The 20805-nt window shown below is 39.8% G+C and overlaps 1 protein-coding gene across 1 annotated transcript in view; it reads left to right on the top strand.

Annotated features, from left to right (window-relative positions):
- fat3b (FAT atypical cadherin 3b) overlaps positions 1-20805 on the top strand; it is a 110309-nt gene that overhangs the window by 13542 nt on the left and 75962 nt on the right. The window contains exons 7-10 of the mRNA XM_072445647.1: positions 5035-5233; positions 16872-16933; positions 18236-18550; positions 20479-20689. Coding sequence (XP_072301748.1) covers positions 5035-5233; positions 16872-16933; positions 18236-18550; positions 20479-20689 — 787 coding nt within the window. The remainder of the gene's footprint in view (positions 1-5034; positions 5234-16871; positions 16934-18235; positions 18551-20478; positions 20690-20805) is intronic.

Here is a 20805-nt window from a genome sequence, read left to right on the forward strand (position 1 = left end):
ACTACTCGAGAATGCTTCATAGTGCATAAGAAAGTACCCCACGCCTTTGATGCCGGTTCTTTTTATAACCTGAGAATTAAATAACGACTGAATTACTGTATCATGTTTAAATGAGTATAGTCAGTGCATCACAAATAGCCAGGATTTCTGCATAGGAATACTAATAAGACACGACTTCTTTGCAAATTCCCTAGCTAGCAATACGCCGGCATTGGGAAGAAGTGTATTGCTAATAGCTTGACAATTTATGGATGTCAAATGTGGATTAATTAGGCTGTGATGGACCCGGAAATTGGTTTTAGTTTAATTATCTGTATGTAATGATGTAATGATTTATGATGTAGAATGTTTCTTCTGTGGAGAACCAGAAATTTAGACAATATCCTGAATATCGTTATTTTAGGAGATATCAGATTATTGACCATCTCCTCCCGTGTAGTTGCTCACCTTCCTATCATCATTGAGACCCCACAAAGGGAGAACATGCCTGGAGCCCCAGTCAGAGAGAGATTGACAGTCATCTTTAACTTCTTCCAGTTTTTAACAATTGATCTTTTTTCACCAAACCTCTTGCCAATTGCCCCGTAGCCCTTTCCAGCCTTGTGGAGCTCTTCAATTTGGTCTGTGGTGTATTTTGACAGCTCTTTGCCTTGCCCATGGTAGTAGTTCGAGTCTGACTGTATGTGGGGTGGACTGGTGTTTTTATGCAGCTAACAAGCTCAAACAGATTCGAGGTGGACTTTTTAAAGAAAGACTAACAGGTCTTTGAGGGTCTTTGAGAGCCAGATTCTTACTGATTGGCAGATGTTCAAATACTTATTTGCAGCAACAACATACAAATAAATTATTTAAAAATCATCATGTATATGAAAAAATGTTGCTTTTGAGATAATTTTACCGACATTTCACAACTGTTTTATAATTAAACCTCAACTAACACGTTTAAATATTCTTTTTTACCACATTTTTGTTGGGTTGACATAATATTGTCAATATCGCCCATCCTTTTTGAAGGTTTGTTTCTTCATCTGCCTCCAACGTCCACCAGAAATGGAAAGAAATGCATTTTTAGTCAAATTGTTGCCTCTTTTTTGCTCCGAAAATGCTGAGTAATCAAATGGGTATTTGATCATGTTCTTGTTCCTTTTATCCACTTAATCATTATAAATAAGAAATCTTTGCTTTTTAGATTTCTCACTGGATATGCACTTAGTATCATTGTAAGTGATAAATTAACAATGTGCTGGACAAGGAGTGATTGAATTGCTTCATATAAAAGGATCAAAGCAAAGCGGCATAAAAGAGGAAACAGCACATTTCTGCTCCATTATTTACATACTAAGTGTACTTACCACTGTAAAAATAGCAAAGCATATTTTTCATAAGTACCATGCTACATGCTTATACATATTGCAGACAGACTCGTGGTAAATGCATTTATACAAGTGGAAGAAAGATTTTCAGATTGTTCATTGTTCATATACAAGATGGTTTTAGGGGTTTAGTCATTGTGCTACAATTAAGTTGTAAACACTTCATACAACTATAACACAACATTGCCAGAATATAGTGTATAGTAGTAATTATTCAGATCCCAATATAATCATAAGAACTAAAAAAAATTATTACAATGTTAGCAAATAGCTTTTTATCAGTCTGTTTTTGAAAGTTTGATTTAAAAAAGCAGGTCACATAAATGAGAAATGGTATTAGACCCTCAGATTTCACAATGGGATAATGTTTTCAACTATGTTAAATCGTGATGTTTCTTCTCACAATAATCAGAACACTGAATTATGATTTTGTCACATCCCTAAATTAAGTAATATTACATTATCAGTGACCAACATCTGGGCTTTAGGTCACAGGAGACACCACAGATATCGGGACATTGCATGAGGACGCTCACTGCTCCTGACAGGTTTCCCAGAGGCACTGGTTAAAGGACGGGTCAAACACAGAGGACCAATTTCCTCATGTGGACAATGAAACTAAATCAACACTGTTACTGTCAGGCAGGTGTTAAAAGTCCCAATGGCCCATAAGAACTTATGAAATACATGATTCTTTCCAAATGGCATTGCCTCACTGAACAACATTTATAAGTATTAGTACTTCGTTACTGTACTTAAGTAGATTTTTCTGGTATCTTTACTGTAAATTAACGTTACTGCCGACTTTTTACTTCAATCCCTTAGTTTTTAACCCTAGTATTTATGCTTTCTAAATCTGCGCCTTTTATTTTTCCTTTTACGAAGCCAATGTGCGCCTGAGTCATGGCCTTTTTTCCTTTTACTGTTGAAGAAATATAAGCCAATTGGACTTAAGGCCAAGGGGCTGGGGCGAGCGAGGCACGGAGGTAAAAGAGGCGGGGCCCGGTTAATGCATAAACAAACTGACTGATCATCTGGATCATATTTTCGTGGTGTTTGACTGCAGTGTTGCTGAGAACTTGTGAGATCATAAACACAGAGCAGGCTTCAGCTCCTCTGCTAAAGAAGGAACAGGCCAGTCAGTAACTGTCAGAGGCTTTTCCTTTTATTTAGCCTTCATCATCCTGATGTGTCTTATCTGATTTAAAACCCATCATTCAATTGATTCAATTTGAACCCAATGGTGTTTGTACTTTTACTCAGGTAAAGGAGTTTCAGCTGTACCTTGACATTTTTATAATTCTACTTTTACGTTTATGCCACCTGTGCATAACTGATGATAACCAATGAGCTCAGACCACGTAGCTGCTGCTGTCGTCATAGTGAGATGTGCTTTTAACGTCTCACAATGATGAATGTGTTGAGCCTTGTCAAAGAAGAATCAGCTGCTGGGACAAACAATACACTTTATCTAACACAAAATGATTGCTTTGTCTGAAATTTTCTGCAGCTTCTCTGGCATTTACTCAATTGCCGGTGTTTTTATTGGTTAAATGCACATTGAAAAACATGCATTCTTACTGTGTGCAGGGTCCCCCTCCACAGATCTGACCTGTAACTTTACCTGTCATTGGACCTGGTCACGTTGGCTGCTTGTTTCCATAGAGATAAACGTGAATGCCATGTCAAATTGAGATATGCAGTGTATCTTTAAGATCTTCCATAGTTGAATGCTTTGGTCCAAATGAGATCTTTGTATAAATGACTTCAGTAGTTGCTGATAACACTTCCCATTGTTTGTCTTTGAGTTAAAAGTCTGTATATTCAGCCCAGAGATCAGCAGTGTATGAAAACACAGACCAAGTGCCGCTTGGGGGAATTCAGCTGTGGCGTAGTGGGAATCTTGGCCTCTTTCCCTTGAACAAAACTAAAGAGATTAATCAGACGCTGGTGCTGTTGCTCAAGTGCACCGGCGCTCACGGCTCCTGGCAAACAATCCATCAATGCTGCGTTTTTGCCATAAATATCGTAGATCTATGTGGTATAAAATAGATTAATTTGGAGTGCATTTAACGCTCAACGTCTGTGGCATTTTCTGCTAAATAAACTTCCATTTTGTGATTGATAGCCAAACAAGCGCCCGAACTGGAGCTGGAGTTAGTCTACAAACTGCAGATTAAAATAGACACAGCACAAAATATGTAATTACAGTTCATAGAGCCGAGATTAAAGTGATTTTTGGCTAGAACTTTCCACAGAGGAAATAGTCAAACTAGCGATAGCAGCAGTAACTGTAGTGTATAGAAACTAATGCTGTCAATTAATTAAAACAAAATCAGATTAATCTTACTTTTGAACCTCTTAAGTTTGACTAAAATGAGCCCTAATTCAAACTGAAGCTGTTCATGAACTCTTTGGAGTACAAATAATTGGCTGAACCGTGTGAAGTGGAGATTCTGTAATTTATGGCCCCGGTTGTCTGAAGTTCTGCACAGAACATTTTCCTTGTTAAATATATGAATGATTGAACACTAGTTTGGATATTTATTGAATATATATAAAAAAATATCAGCATTTTGTCAAAACGACACCACATTATTTGATTTATCTTATATTTTGCCGACTCACCAACCATTTTTTCCCCTAAAGTGCCGTGTAGAATAAAGTTATGGCGCTGGTCAACTTATATTTCATCCCAAGGGATAAATAACACATTGCACGACGCATATACAATATCATTTTCAGTCATTCATTTGCTTCTGTATTGAACAGTCCATTTAGGATTGAACCTGTATTTCCTTTTATTTTGAGAGTTTGGCTCTGTCCGTCCACTGGTATTACCACCGCTCACGTCGTTCTGCATCATGGTGTCGCTTCATATTAAATTTGACCTGCGCTTTGCATTCTGTTGAGGCCTGACTCCTGGACTGTTGAGGCCTGACTCTTGGACTGTTGAGGCCTGACCCCTGGACTGTTGAGGCCTGACCCCTGGACTGTTGAGGCCTGACCCCTGGAGTGTTGAAGCCTGACCCCTGGACTGTTGAGGCCTGACCCCTGGACTGTTGAGGCCTGACCCCTGGACTGTTGAAGCCTGACCCCTGGAGTGTTGAAGCCTGACTCCTGGACTGTTGAGGCCTGACCCCTGGACTGTTGAATGATGAATTGAAAAATGGCGACGATTTGGATCTTTTTTTTTGCCTTCAAAGTAAAAAAAAAATTGAATTTACCTACTTAGCCACCCAGTGGTCAACTCCCTCTTGTGAGGAGGACTCCCACTGTACGCCGATTTTTAGGTCAATATTTGAATTGAATATAACACAAAGCATTCTAATTAGACATTTTTATTTTGTATTTTATTATTTCACAAATCAAAATAAACTGGCTATGATTTATGTTTTAATTTTGTATTTGATCTTCTTTTACCACGTCACCTTGGACAGCCCTAATAGTCTAACATTTACAACAAACATTATCTTTGCTATAATTATCTATAGCTATTATTATTATTATTATTATTATTATTATTATTAGTCTTTCACGATTATGCCCGTTGTTATCTCCACTCTGTTCCTATTAAATCGTCGTATTGCTTCCAATCCAGATATCTATCAATCTAATTTACATATAGACCTCTAATATCATTATACACTTCCTCTCTAAGGTTGAAGATGTTAATGACAATGCCCCACTGACGTCAGACCCCATCTACCATCCCGTTGTCATGGAGAACTCCCCCAAAGATGTGTCTGTGATCCGGATCCAGGCGCAGGACCCTGACCTCACAGCGATGCCCAACCGTCTCTCCTACCGCATCAGCGCCGGCAACCCACAGAACTTCTTCACTGTCAACGCCAAAACTGGTGAGGAAGAACTTCATAATGAACGTTTCATTCAAAGATCCTTTAAATGACAAAGAGTGGTTCAAGTCATTAGAGGCTGCAGCAGGCTGTCATTGTGTCCTTGGGCAAGACATTTCCCACATCTTTCCTGTGTATGAATGTGTGTGTGTGTGTGTATGTGTGTGTGTAGTCTCTGTTTGTAGTGTGTGTGTGTGTGTGTGTGTGTGTGTGTGTATGTGTGTGTGTAGTCTCTGTTTGTAGTGTGTGTGTGTGTGTGTGTGTGTGTGTGTGTGTATGTGTGTAGTCTCTGTTTGTAGTGTGTGTGTGTGTAGTCTCTGTTTGTAGTGTGTGTGTGTGTGTGTGTGTGTGTGTGTGTGTGTGAATGTGTGTGTGTTTGTGCGTGTGTGTAGTCTCTGTTTGTAGTGTGTGTGTGTGTGTGTGTGTGTGTGTATATATGTGTGTGTGTGTGTGTGTAGTCTCTGTTTGTAGTGTGTGTGTGTGTGTGTGTGTGTGTGTGTGTAGTCTCTGTTTGTAGTGTGTGTGTGGGTGTGTGTGGGTGTGTGTGTGTGATTGTAAGCTGATGGTGCTGATTGGCTTAATAGCGTCAGTCTACCTCAGCGAGGCGTGTTGACCACAGTGTTGACCACAGTGTTGACCACAGTGTTGACCACAGGGAGAGGCTTGTAAAGCGCATGAAGGTATTATTTTGTATTGGACCCTCAATATATCAAAGCGCAGTTCATTTTTTAAATTCTATTGTAGGGCTGAGCAAAATAATGTCTGTTTGCCGTAACCCGACCGACCCGGTGTGAAACTAGCCGACTGAATTTTTTCCAGCATTTTGTTGAAAAAACGTCATATTCCAACCGGCTTCACTCCAGGGAGACTGTTGGTCTCTGAAACAACAACAACTATTCTAGTCACAAAGACATATCATGACCTCATGGGCTTTGTAACACCAAAGCAATGGAAGGAGTACTTTTACGGACTACGACAGAGTCTGAGGACTACGAAAAGTCTGAGGAATAAAGTCTGGCGGTAATGCAACAATTGGATGCCAACCGCCATAAAACAACAACAACAACAACAACAACAACCGGCTTTATTCCAGGGAGACTCTTCTTCATCTTCCTCTCCTTCTTTGACGTTCGGTGCTTCCACCGTACAGCTTTATTCTTTAGGCTTCATTCTATAGGCTTTAATATTTCCACTGATGTCGCTGCTTGGTAGCCGTGCGTCTACGAGACTGGGCGAGGACAGGAGACCACCCCCACCCCCATCTCATCACTCTGATCACTCTGACTCCCCACAAGCAGACCCCCATCACTCCGACTGCCATTTAGCGCCTTTAGCCTGTTTTCTATATCTGCCCAATCAAGCTCCTTTGTTCCAAGGAATCTCCCTGCAGCTTTAGCAATGATCCTGATCCTTTCAGTTCTGCTTTGAGTCTGAGCAGCACAGTTTACAACATCCACCATAAAGAGTACAAAATCCTCTCTATCCACAACCAGGGTATTCTCATTAATTCTGGAACCTGCACACTTGGGACCTCCACTCTTGAAACCTTCACACTTCTTGGGAGCCACGCTGGCCTTTCTCATTTCGCCCTGGCTGGGAGCAGCACTGGCTCCTCTCTCTGTATTTACTCTAAACTTGTTACTTGAAACTTTCTTGACTGCATCTGCATAGGATATACCTTGAGAGACCTTTATTTTCTGCACCTCAGCAGCTCTTTTGCTAAACCTGCATCCCCCGTAGGCAGAGCTATGTTCTTCCCCACAGTTACAGCACTTCAGTTTTGCTCCCACGTCACACCTCCCATACTCGTGATCTCCTGCACATTTACCACATCCTTGCCTCCCTCTACAGCCCGCTGCAATATGCCTAAAGCGCTGGCACTTAAAGCAACGCAGGGGCGGTGGAACATATGGCCTAACGTTATGGCACATGAACCCAATGAACACCTTACTAGGCAGGCACCTCCCTTCAAGTGTTACCATTACCGACAAGCTGTCACACCTTACCCCAGACCGGGTCACCATCAACCGCCTAGCGTCCAGCACCTTAGCTCCAGTCAAATTCTCCTTAACTTCATCCACAGACGTCGCCGTAGGGACACCTACGATAACTCCTCTGACCGTGTTTCTTTCAGCATCAGACACAAGAATGTCCTTTCCACCCAGACGTTTAGTTCCAATCGCCTTCCGTTGCTGAGCCGCGTCCTTGCACACGACCAGCAGCGAGCCATCTCTAAGGACACTCGCACTCTTGATCACTCCCACAGCTACAGTTAGGCTCTTTGACAATGCCACTGAATTCCACTCCTTAAAGGATGCACTATCCTGTGCTAGCTTTATGATCACCTTACAGTCTCTGCTCTCACCCCGGATATCAATAGCTTCAGCCTCATCCTGCTGCTCATTCCCAGAACCCTCGGACGAGCTAAGGGACTTTTTACGTTTCCGGGCACGTGCAGCCAGAAAAGACTGCTCCTCCATGCCGTCCAGAACGTCTTCGACCACCGATCCACTCTCCTCCGGTCTCTCCAGACCGGAGTTGCAGTGTCTCGTTGTTGTTGTTGTTGTTGTTGTTGTTTTATGGCGGTTGGCATCCAATTGTTGCATTACCGCCAGACTTTATTCCTCAGACTTTTCGTAGTTGCAGTGTCTCTGTCGGCGCCACTGAAGTTTCCATAGGACATGCCAGGCTCTGTCAGGGTGTTTTACGCAATGCATTCTGGGATTGACACACGCCCAGTAGCGTCATCACAGCCCAGTAGTGTCATCACAACAAACATGGCGGCGCCCGTGTCCCCCGCATGTTCCCCCCGCTCGCCGGCGTACAAAAGGTCGATTGAAATGTCTTAAAATCGTGAGATTTAGTCTCCTGATCGGGTTGATAGAGACGTTTTCCGTCATTGACTGTTGAAGCCTGACCCCTGGTGGTCACTCCGACTCAAAAAATGGCAAAATTTGGATCTTTTTTTTTTGCCTTCAAAGTAAAAAAAAATAAGAATTTGCTTACCGTCCGAGCCACTTGAAAAATGTTGACTCTCAACTTGTGCTAGTCTCTATAGCGTGGTTAAAGTGCAAATAACAGTATAATAACAATAATCTATAGAGAACATTATTATATAAGATTTCACTGAACCTGTTACTTCCTGATTGGACATGAGCAGCAGATGAGACATAATAATGCCTAGTTTAGTTTATAAACCATTCTATTGTAGAGTCAGATTGCAGATTTGTAAACCTGGTTTATGGTTCATACCTCTGTAATTACTGAGCCTATTCACATTTGATCTCATCTCGTTTAGAGTATTGTAATGCACCTTGTTCTCGCATTAGCCACCATGTCACTTATAGTGTGTCCAAACATCTGCAGCACGCCTTTTAACTGGACCCAGAAAACAAGAGCACATTACTCTGAGCCTTTTTGCACTGGCTTCCAGTTGATTTTAAAATGTCATTGTTTGTTTTAAACACTTTGAATGTACTGGCCCCACAATGCACCTCAGAGCTCATCCAGACGCACACGCTCTGAAGTCCAAGGACCAGCTCCAGCTCGTGGTGCCCAGGATGAGACTTAAAGGTCCCATAACATGCAAAATCGACTTTTCAGAGCGTTTAACCTTCTTACATTGCTATGTGTGCTTCATATATGTACCCAGAGTGTTTTTTTTTTTATTGATTCCCGCAGTTTTTAGCTATATCTCCTTTTCGCGAATCTCCAAACTGACGGGCGGCCGCCTCCCGCCTGCCTCCTCCCGGCCCCTTCCCCCCGGCTCCGCGCTGTACCAGGCTGCCGTGTCTCACCATACAAGCCCATTCCGGAGTTTTTCTGCTTCGATTTACGACGAAACACGGTTCAAAGAGGCCCAAAACTTCATTAATGATATCGCACTCTTTACTATTATCACAATGGTGAAGGTTTATGTGGCAGTTGATGCAGCAACCAGGAAAATAAACGGAGAGAAGTTCTATCCGATACCGAAAAACCCGGAAATAAGAGCGCGATGGACATAAGACTTTTATATATATTTACATATATATATATATATATCTATAGATCTGTAGATCTATAGATATATCTGTTCTGTGCACGCTGTAGAATTAACACCAGTTTTATTTAGGCTCAAAGTAGACTCGTTGATCTGAAGTTCTATCGTTTGTCACTCACTCGTGCGGCGGGAGCGGCGCACGGCGGAGCAGACAGCTGTGGGGCTACGTCACGGGTGGGCGGGGCACACACGCGCTCTGAGACTACGTCACAGGTTGGGCGGGGGAGCCAGATCGCTCTTCGCAAGGGTGGGGGCGAATATCAAACCAAGCCGTCTGCATTTCCGGGTTGGTGAGGGGGTCCAAGGTCTGGGTGATATTTCTTAACTATTATGTTAAGGGTGTTGCACAACCCTTATTATTATTATCAATTATACACTTAGGATAGACTACGAAATGTGAAAAAAAGCATGTTATGCCACCTTTAACCCCAGGGGGTCAGGTCTCTTCAGTCGGGCTTTAAGCTCTGGAACACTCTTTCTCTTCTTACTTATCTAATGCTGTTGTTTTCATGATTTTGCTTTGATTAGATTTGTCTGTTTTAGGATTACTGAAGTTCTTATCTTAGTAATTGAGCATTTGTTAGACCTTTTGTTTTCTGTTGTAGGTTTTGTGTCTGTGCAGCACTTATATAAATACAGTAGATATGGATTAAGCAAAAACTAGCATAAAGTTCAACGTCTACTTTCTCAGTTTAAATAAACAAACCTAAAATAGTTTATAAAATAGCCTCAGAAAGTGTCATTATTCAATACCAAAGATTGAACTCTGTTCCCTTAACTGGAGAAGGGTAAACTATGCTATAAAGTAGATTTGTGTAAAATGTCCAATGTTCATGTGACCTATAAATCAACAATGCACTGATTCCCTGGGCCTGAAAACGACTTTTTAGTCTGTGTAGAACTTATTTCCTCTGGAGGTTGTCAGCCCTATGTTTACTGATACAACTGGAGGAGGATTATGTGGAACGGTGGCGCCCAGACGGGCTTTTGGAATAAGGTCAACAGAAGAACAAGCCTGGAGGGTTTTGGGGATCTTCAAGTGCACTTCACATGGTTAATGCTGTTGCATCATTCACACACATTTGGTATAACAAAAGACCGCCCACTCCACAAATAAAGTTGACATCCGTCCCCACACACAGACTATCCCTACAGACCCAACTGTAACTAATATTTCTGTCCGACTATTGTTGGTGTGTAAGCACTTTGTGGTTGATGAAATGATTGCACTCGGTTCTTTATTAAAATGGCGAGTTTTTTCTAATCAGACCGGAAACTTTTCCACTGTATTAAGACTCTGTATTTGCCAAAGCGATTTTCTTTTTTTAATTCCTTTTTTGTCCCTAGAGTCCAGCCGTGGTGTTACTCATTCCTGTTACAAATGATGTATTGCAAGAGAAAATCCACACTTTTCTTAGTGAGATAAAAATGTAAAAAGTGCAAAGCTAAAGTTGGTTAAAGGTTTTCCGTAGTATTAGAGGGGATTTGAAATACTTTTGAGTCCAAAGTTGTGCCAACTGCTCCTGGGTTTACCATAAGCCCGTGACTATAGGATCAAGCTGACTTAAGGAGTCTGAGCATGTAATGTGATGTTCACACAGCCCAGGGGAAAGCATCATTTAAACTGACACTGTTGAAGCACATGTGGATTCAGACCACATACAAGGTGTTTATTTACACATTCAATTACTTTCTTCCAGCACAAAACATACCTCTTTTTACACTAAGATACCTTTTATCATTGATTAAAAACAAAATAAAGTTTTTAAAATGCTAGTTGTGATAGATGTAGTTACCATGGTGACAGTGTTTGCAGTTGAAGATACAATTGGAGCTGTGGTCTTTTATTTTCATCTTATTCTGGAGATTATGCATAAGCCACAATACTTGTATCATAGATGGAACTATTTTTCAAACAAAACTAGAAGCAATTACAGTAAGGATGATGATGATTAGTAATAGTGATGTGGGAATGCAGGATTGTGGGACTATAATATGTCAAATAATAATGTATATTGATTACCTCATTGATGTGAAATTTAGCTTTTTTTTTTATTAGTATTGAGGCGACAGTTGTGGGCCAGCTTCGGGGATAAGAAGTAATTGTAGTAGTAAAAGTAGTAGATTTTTAGCATTTTATGCACAATGCTGGTGCTCAGTAAAATCCTGACGTCTACGCTGTGTGCGCTCTGCTTGAAGGCGCCATGAAATAATTATTGAAGAGGTATAATGTTTTATTCAACTATAGGAAAAAAGGAGAACAATGTGAGAACTCTGCTCCAGATAGTTGTGTGAGAGTTTGGGGAAACATATTGTATTTGTATCTGCGTCGTTACTGGGGCCTGTTTTCTGATTTAAAGAGACATCAGTGTCAGATCAAAACGCCTGGTCCACACGCCCCGCGCTTTAAAATAGTGCTCCAACTCCAAGTTACTCCAACTAAAATAAAGCGGACAGCAATTAGTCCCATTCATTTAAGTACATTCATTTAAGTTTGCATGAAAGGTCTATTTTAATGAAACATTTTCAAACTCAAATGGTCCAACTTTGCAAAGTAGTTGACGTTGTAGACACTGACAAGAAGAAAAAAGCTTATTTTTTTAAATGACATTTTTCAGAAACTTTAAAAGACAAAGATCCGGCAATTACTAACAGTTGAAATAATGAATCTCTTTTGTTTTGGGGAATGCCACATTGAACCAGTGGCTCAATGGTTTGCAGAGTTTTTTCAACTGATGCGCTTTGTTGCTATAGCTACGGCGGACAAGGCTTGGTGGGTCGGTAAACTATCCTTAACTCACTTTCTCATTGTCGCTATAGTTAAAATGAAATGTTCTTAAGCCTGATTTATTACTTTACATGTTGTAATTAAGGTCAGATCAATAACATCCTCGCTAAAGCTGGAGTGGGTAGTACTTATATTTACTCAGTTATACTAACAAAGGTTTTAAATCAATCAGTCAATCTTTTTTTTTTCTTTATTTATCGAGCCCTTTACAACACTCAATGTGACCAAAGTGCTTCACATTCAAAATTAAGGCAATACAAAACATAAAAACTAAGTAAAAACAATCAAAATAACAAAAATAAAGTGTCACTACATTACAGAGTGTTAAAATCCAGTCTGAATAAATACATTTTAAGCCTGGATTTAAAAAGAAAGAAACTGTACTTCTTTGAGTATTTTTGGTCTTCTTTTGTTTCTTGCTCAAGCATGTTTGCTCTACTCTTCTTTTACATTACTGTACCAACAGCTGCACTAGAGTCTCTACAGCTCAGATTTAATAAAAACATCTTTATTGAGTGGCAGTTTTGTTTCTGCAGCGTACATGACTGGCTCTGAGCACTTTCCCTGCTGCGTTGTGTGCATATACACTGTTTTTATTAAGGCTTTTCAGACATTCTATTTGATATGTAGCGGGGCGGAGTGGCACAGGGTGAAAAGGCTAATATTGATCTAAATCGGGGCAGACTGCTGTTCCCTTACAGTTATTAATGTGTGTGAGAGCAGAGAACATGCAGAAGCTGGTGACTGGCATTTGAATCAGGAAATTAACTATGATTCAACCTCTGTTAAATAGCTTCTTAGCAGCTCATGTTCAACCATGTGGACCATATTTCCCGTATCTTTCCTGTGAAAGTATCTGTTGCATAGTACTGCATCTGTATCGATATATAGGTATTTTAAAGTGTGTCGAGTTGAGATTTAAGCCGTCTGCGCCTGCACCGTTATCTACATTATTTTGCAATTGTTTTTGCTCATTTTATTCACATTAGCAATAATACATGTTGGAAAAAATAAACCAATTATTTATAAAATGCAAATGAAGATCATTCTTATAGGCATCTTTCCAACGCCCACTGACATAACTTGGTATACTTGCAGAGGTTTTAAAAGAGTAGTGCTCTCAATTTGAATAATAATTAACATAATTTTCACACCAAAGTGACTGACGGTGCCACTCAATTAGTGAGTAATAACACATGCATGAGTGAGGGAGGGGAGATGCATTTAAAGTGATTAATACCACACTCTTCACAGAGGTGTTGAACTTTGCAGACAGTTTGTGGCTTGAGAAAAAAAAAAAAAGTACATTGATTTATGTTTACAATCTGACAGCATGGAGTGGTGCCCCCAAAAGACTTCCAAATGTCACACTCATTCTCCAAGTGTCAGTGTGATGGTGAGATATATATTTCAAGGGATAGTTCTGATGAACAACTTTTGAAGTTTAAGCTATAGTTGCACAATTTTTAGTGTAACTCTAGTCTACAATTTTCACTTACCTTTTTTATTGTGCTGGCAGCTGATCAGTTGAGGCCTAGTTCTGAACTTGAACCATTTTTATTTGTGATTTGTTATCAGTCTCAGCAATTGCTTAAAGCGAGACATAACAGGCAAAGGTTTTTATTTATTGGTAAATTTAGCCTCTCAACATGTTTGCCTTAAGCAAAGTTGTTCAAACTGCACTTAAAATGTTTTATTATTTAATTTAACACACTTGCGTCCATAGATTTTTATGGGACATTGTAACTCCAAATGCATTTCCCCCCAAAGTAGCACCTAAACACATCAAACTTTAGAATATTTTACTTCACCAGATTTTAATGGATTGCACAGAAAAATGTGTTGATATATAAATCTAAAACTGTGTGCAGAAGCTCTCTGCTTTTTCTCTTTCCGTCTCCCTTTTTACTGTAAGCGTAAAACACTTTGGAGACGAACAACTACAGTAGGTGGCAGTAAATGCACCTTTTAGGTGGCTGCTAACTGCCATTACAAGCACCATCAACACTACCACCACCACCACCACCACCACCACAACAACAACAACAACAACAACAACAACAACAACAACAACAACAACATCAAGTCTAAAACTGATTTATCAAGTTAAGTTAACTCCAAAAACGGAGGCAAATGTATTTATTTATTTTATACCACATTTCAGAAAGATATAATTTAAGTACATAATGAAATATCCAACAAAATTAAGCTAAATATTTAAACTTGACTCCAGCCATTTTTCAGATTTATATGTCCCAAATATGCTCTCTTGATATGCAAATAGTACATGGTGAAAGCAGTTTAAAAAAATGTCTTACATTTATTGTAGAAGTTTGAAATTGATTATGTTCCTACTCAAGTCCATATGAAGGGTCTCTGGATTTTCTAGTTTGGTGGAATAGCGCCTGTGGTAAATATATTTCATAGGTCCACTTCCATTAAGTTGCGGTCTGTGAAGACATTTTGAAGATTAAAAAGACAGAAAGTAGTGCTGAGTTCTAAAACTGTGTCATCAAAAGGCGACGTGCCATTGAAAACACAGACAATTTACACTTACAGGAACTGACCATTTCTGACCATTGAGATGTAAGAGGCCCATATAGTTAGAAGGATCATTGAACAAAATAAAGGCGATATCATGTTATATTTATTGTCAAATCATAAACTATTGTTTTCAGTAGTTGCTTGGTAACAGTTGTGGAATTACATATTTGCTGTTCATGTCCAACCAGGAATTACAATTATAAACTTCAAACTGGGAACAAAAAGGCAAAATGTTTGGTGATATCTAATCAGTTCCCTACATTTTAACTGTAAATGAACTGGAGCTTGTTGGTGATATAGAAAATATCCCATTAATCATAATCAAGGCTGTGTCAGTTACACATGTGTGCCCACACTGAAGATACTCATGATGTAAGTCTTAACCACGGTGCCTTGAATGCAGTGTTGTTATTTAGCAGTGTTTGCTGATTCACTCTGTGGCTGAGTGACCTTTGCAAACACCCCTTTATTTGACTCTATTGGTGATGTACCAACAACAAATCAATGCTGCATAGTTAAGATGGTTTTACGAGCAAGGCCAACGCTTTTAAACAGGTGATTTATACTTACACACTGCAACGAAGAACTGTGTTACAGATTATTAGGGCAATTTATAATATTAATGTTCGCATAAAAAGCTCTACTTATTTAAAGCGAACCACCAGTGCATTTCATAAATTCTCTACACTATATTTTAAGTATGGGGTTTCTTAAATAAAATGTTCTGATGTCTAATTACACTGGATGCAGTTCTGTAGAACGTACTTCATAGATTTCTTATATCAGAGAAGTAACTTGCACTCTTCATGTACTGCTCCATAGGCCCCGCCCCTGCTCATGACTCCTGATTTACTCCTAATTTGCCTAATTGAAGTTAGCCCCCATAACAGGCTGAAGGTGACATTCAGATCCGCCTCTGTGTGTGTGATGCTGACTGTGCATGTGCGAGACTCTCCACATATTTAACATCCAAAAATAATCATATCATCTCTTAATCTCATCCCTAAAGGTTTCTAAAAATGCAAAGACGCGGGGAGTGTCCTTTGTGCCTCTAAAACCATGTTCAAGAGTAAATGATTTGCATAACATGTAGATATTTTTATGATGGATAAAAGTTTATTGATCTTGTGCTAAAGCTAGAGCTATGAAACGTTTATATTGTGTGGTTTATGGGGTTATAAAAATAAAGTGGAATATGAATTATGTTCATGCTTATACAATAATTACACAGTAATTAGTCAGTGTAGCTCATTGTGTCATTCCATCTGTACAGCTGTAAGTGTTCAATAAAAACAGTTATGGATTTTACCAAGAATGAATAGAATTGTTCAAAAAGGTTCAGGAAAAATTGCCTCAATTGATAGAGCATTTACCCCTGAATTAGAATATTTAAAATGGGTATTATCAGTTGTGTGTTTACCATGAGGGGATTCAATTAAATGTTGTTCAACATAAATTAAATGATTGTTCAATAGAGTGTACACTTTGAATATGCGCTGTATACTGATGAATGCAGCTGGGAGATACTAACTTCCATTATTTAAATACATAGATTAAAGCTTACCGTACATGTATTTGACAATGATATAGGCTAATGTATTTGCAAGTCATTCCATCTGAATAATCTAGTTCTGTTATAACATTATCAATACTGTTCCTCTGAACTTGTCTGAACTGTCCTGGTGGCACAAGTGACCCCAGTGACCGCCAATGTCCCACACAAACAAGGGTCAAATGTCAGCGCTGCTACAGTCGCCCCGGGCTGTGCTTTCTACAGCAATATGAACTTACAACCAGAGGCGGGTGAAGTTTTCCAAACGTGTAAGAGTAATGTAGTGGTCCAAGTAAGAAGAGTAACTACCAAGATATTACATCTGATCTTTAAGTTGATTTACCTTATTAAAAGGAGAAAACCTTAAATACTGAACAAAATCAGGTTTCAAATGATGGACCAAAAAATTTGAAAAATCAAATCAAATCTGTAGAAGCAGCGCAAGAAACGCAAAATAGTAACATCGTCAAAAATAAAACGTACTTTACTCAATTAAAAAGTATAAGTACAAGTATGCAGTCCATAAACTACAAGTACTCGAGTAAGTTTGTTATGTGCGCACTCTTTAAACCTGAATAAAGCCTGTCTCAGTCTAATTTGTAAATGAGTAAATATAACTGAGTACAGCCCTCTCTGGTTAAAACCAACACAATAAAATAGCAGATTCCAGCTATTATTCTTAATCTTGTATAATCTAAAGCCTTATTGTTTTCAGGTTTGATTACTACAACGGCGAGGAAACTGGATCGGGAACAACAGGCAGAGCACTTTTTAGAGGTACAGTTTAAAAAAAATGTGTTCTGTGGCTCTTTATGATGTTATTATTTATGCGGCTCTGACACCTGCCACAGCCCACTATTAACAGAGACAGGGTGGAGGACATTCGTGGCAGGCCCTGAAGGCTCCATAAACTGTGATGAATAGCTGTAGTTTGGAGCCCCCTGGTTTAGGATTTTCTAAATGTAATCATTTATCATTTGGTTATCTGCTCCGCTCAGGATGGGGAACAGGGCAGGGAAGGAGTCGCTCTTGCCCAGGCGTTTGATAAGCACAGACACTGGGCATACAGATAGCCGGGTGATTACCATTTTCGGTCGCTCTCTCCGCTCTGAATGCAGATGAACGAGATAATCACACATTCAACACTTGAGAGGCAAACTTTTATACATCCTTTCTCGCCTCATACGACTTAATAAATGTTGAGCTCTATGCCCTTCGACAAAATGGGCTGAAATAGCCCAAAGTTGACTCATGGTAATTCTCTCACTCGCTGTAGTTGCCATGGAAGACTGGACTTAATAACTTTTGTTCTGCACCGTACATACAGTGTGATGGCAACAAAAGTACAAATCCTTGAAGAACAATAGGACTACATAGTACGCAAAAAGAGACAAATATATAAACATATTACTCATGTACTTAAAATAACATATTTTACATATTTAAGAAAGGTTTAAAAGTTAGTTGATATTACAGTCTTATCCTGTCTTATTTAAGTAGCTACACCAGCCATAGCTTGCCACGCACCACTCAGGCTGCCAGTCTGTGCTGTAATTAATAGTCTAGTGAGCAGGCCGGCCGGCAGCGGGGGCGTTCACCCTTATTTGATCCAATTGATCAGTGATCAGACCTTTGCCGCCGCCTCCAGGGGATCAATAATACACAGATTACTCGTGAGCGCTGGTCCACGTGGCACAAAACTCTGTGACCACAGTAAAAGCAGCGATATTAGATAGTATTAATGGGAGGTATTGACAAATCCATGTGCGTTTGATATGATTTCATGACACAGTTCTGCCAGGAAATCAGACAAGGAGGACAGGAAATATATAAGACTAAAATGTATACTCATTTTTTCCAAGACAGTCATTCTTCATTTGTCTGAACTAATAGCTGATAGATATGAATTGTTACAACAGAGTAAAAAGTAAAGTTTTCATAATCACAATAATTAGGGGAAAATTGTATATATTTACTATATATGTATTATAGTATTATTAAATCCTGATAATTACTCCTTAATCCTGATATAACTTTATTTATTGTTTGGATTGGCTATTTTTCACCTATTTTCACCAGGTCACAATCATAGACGGTCCGGCGACGACTCGACAGTCCACAGTCTGGGTCATAGTCCACATTGCGGATGAGAATGACAACCCGCCCACCTTCCCAGAGCTCATGTACCGTATCCGACTGCCAGAGCGAGATAGAAACAAACGCGGAGAGGCAGTCTACCGCGTCTTTGCTTACGACCGAGATCTGGGCGGGAATAGCAACATCACCTACAGTATTGTTGCCGGAAACGAGGAGGACAAGTTCACCATCGACCCTCGCACTGCCACGGTTTCATCCAAGAAGATGATGGCGGCAGGCAGCTTCGACGTCCTCACGGTGAGACACCAAAACATCCATCAATCAACCAACCAACCTTTATTTATAGAGCCCTTTGCAACACTCAAAGTGACCAAAGTGCTTAGAATAGAATAGAAATAGAAGGCAATCAAGGCAATACAAAAACGTAAAACAAAGTAAAAACAAAGAAAATAATGCAAAATACAAAATAAAGTGTCTCTACATTACAGAGCGTTAAACCAGTCTGAATAATATAAGCCTAGATTTAAAAAGGTTAAAATCTGTGATGGTGCGACACATAATGTGAACCTTACTGTGATCGGCGAATAAAAAACTGCTGCTTGTTATTGGTGAGCATTTCTCTCTCTCTGCGAAGCTCCATTAACTGCAAACATCAATTGAGCTCAATTCATCACTTCTTTGTGACCATTATTACAGTTCTTCCTGTGCAAGTTTATAGTTACAGACCAAGGCAGACAATAACCGACCAGCCACATAAGCTGCAGTTTAAGAGACCCTTGTCAAGTGTGTTCCAAACCTGCTACACCCAATAACAACAACAACTTCAGCGGCAACTGTGTTATTTACTTGTGTGATCATAAAGGTGTGCCTGATCCACAGTGCATCCTGCTCCAACACTTTATACCTAATGCATGTTCCTTACGTGCTGTGCTGCTGCATAGAATCCAATTAACTTAATGTAATCCCGGAGCAGAAGGTCACCTGTGCTGGGGAAACACCCTCTAAAATGAAAACAACATGGCTGACAGAGGGGCCAAGACCTGAACAGTATACGGGCCGTTCTGTGGGCCAGCTCATATTAGACTCCTCAATTTAAAGAGCATTAGAGGTGAGCCTTCAAGCAAACAAAAGAACTAGCAAACCTAATTATTTCCTCTCACTAAGTAAACGATTCCTTTTGGACTCAATTTTCAAATACTTATAGTTGTCTGTTGGGTCAAATTTCACAAATCTGTAGAATACCAAACAACAATCAAAAAGCAGGAGCTCTGTCGGTGAAGAAAGATTAAAAAAGTCTCTATTGCATCTTGGCTATCAAATATAAAAACATTCACACCAATTTTGCTCTCATCTTTCGGGGTCATTGTGGTTTCAAGTTGGAATGCTCTTTGTGCTACTCTGAAATCCTTTTTATAAGGTACCCAAACAAATGCCAAGTATAGTCGGTTTCTTATAGTCATATCACATACACATGATACAAGTGTTTCTGTTTCTAATGTTCATTTGTCTGACCCGGGCAAATGCGTAAATCTGTGCTGAATAAACACGCACTAAAGTCTCGATGGTACATTATTTGTTCCCGTGACCTCTAAAGGGACAAGCACAAAACAGAGAACTGCATCTTATATAAGGACATCTTTAGACAACCTCTTTAGTACAAATAATGTGAACGCCTAAATGAAAACATCTAGGTTTCCTCATATCTCGACAATAGTAAGACGGAGCGGTGTGATCTTGTGCAGCTGGGTTCATCCCGGCTGCAGCCATCACTTATGCAAGGGCCTCCTCCAGAACATTCCTTTTGTTTTGTTTAATGACGTTTCTATTTGTTATATGAAATAGAGAGCATGCAGCTGCCGGGGACAGCCATCCCATTATGCTGTGAGTGCTCAGATCAATTTGGAGGTTGGAAAAAATATTATTAATTGTCAAAAGCTACGGCTCAGGGCGATGCAGAGCGTAAGTGATTGTTTCTGCATTGTCAGACGCTCAAACATTTCATTAATAACTTTTTGAGAATGGATGTTAGCGGCCAGTTCCCATTTCAGCCTTTGCTATTGTGGTTACCAACTTAAAATAGCCAGAGCCTTTAATTAAATGATTGGTCCCAAGCATGGAAGAAGAGAAAGGCATCTGACGTCAAATCCGCCATATCGATATGTTACTGTGACGATGTATCCGTCTAATTGTCTAATGTCTAATTGAACTATTTAAATGTTCCACAGATTAAAGCTGAAGATAGCGGCGAGCCTCCTCTGTGGTCAACCGTCAAACTTTATGTTGAATGGATTCGTAAACCGGTGCCCTCCACTGCGCCCCCGCTGTTCACCCAGAGGTACTACAACTTCTCTGTTTCGGAGACAGCTGCTGTGGCTCAACCAGTGGGCGTCGTCGCCGTCAGCCAATCGAACGCCCCGGTCTGGTTCACCATTGTGGGTGAGAAACTACATTATACTCATAACATTGGGAAAGTTGTCTGGGTAAAACACTGGCCAAAAAATGTAATGTAGGATTCTGAATTACAATATATAGCATAAGGAGAATATGGATAT

The sequence above is a fragment of the Eucyclogobius newberryi genome, unplaced genomic scaffold (assembly GCF_026437365.1).
Source record: "Eucyclogobius newberryi isolate DKJ021-1_F unplaced genomic scaffold, fEucNew1.0.hap1 SCAF_15, whole genome shotgun sequence".
Lineage (NCBI taxonomy): Eukaryota > Metazoa > Chordata > Actinopteri > Gobiiformes > Gobiidae > Eucyclogobius > Eucyclogobius newberryi.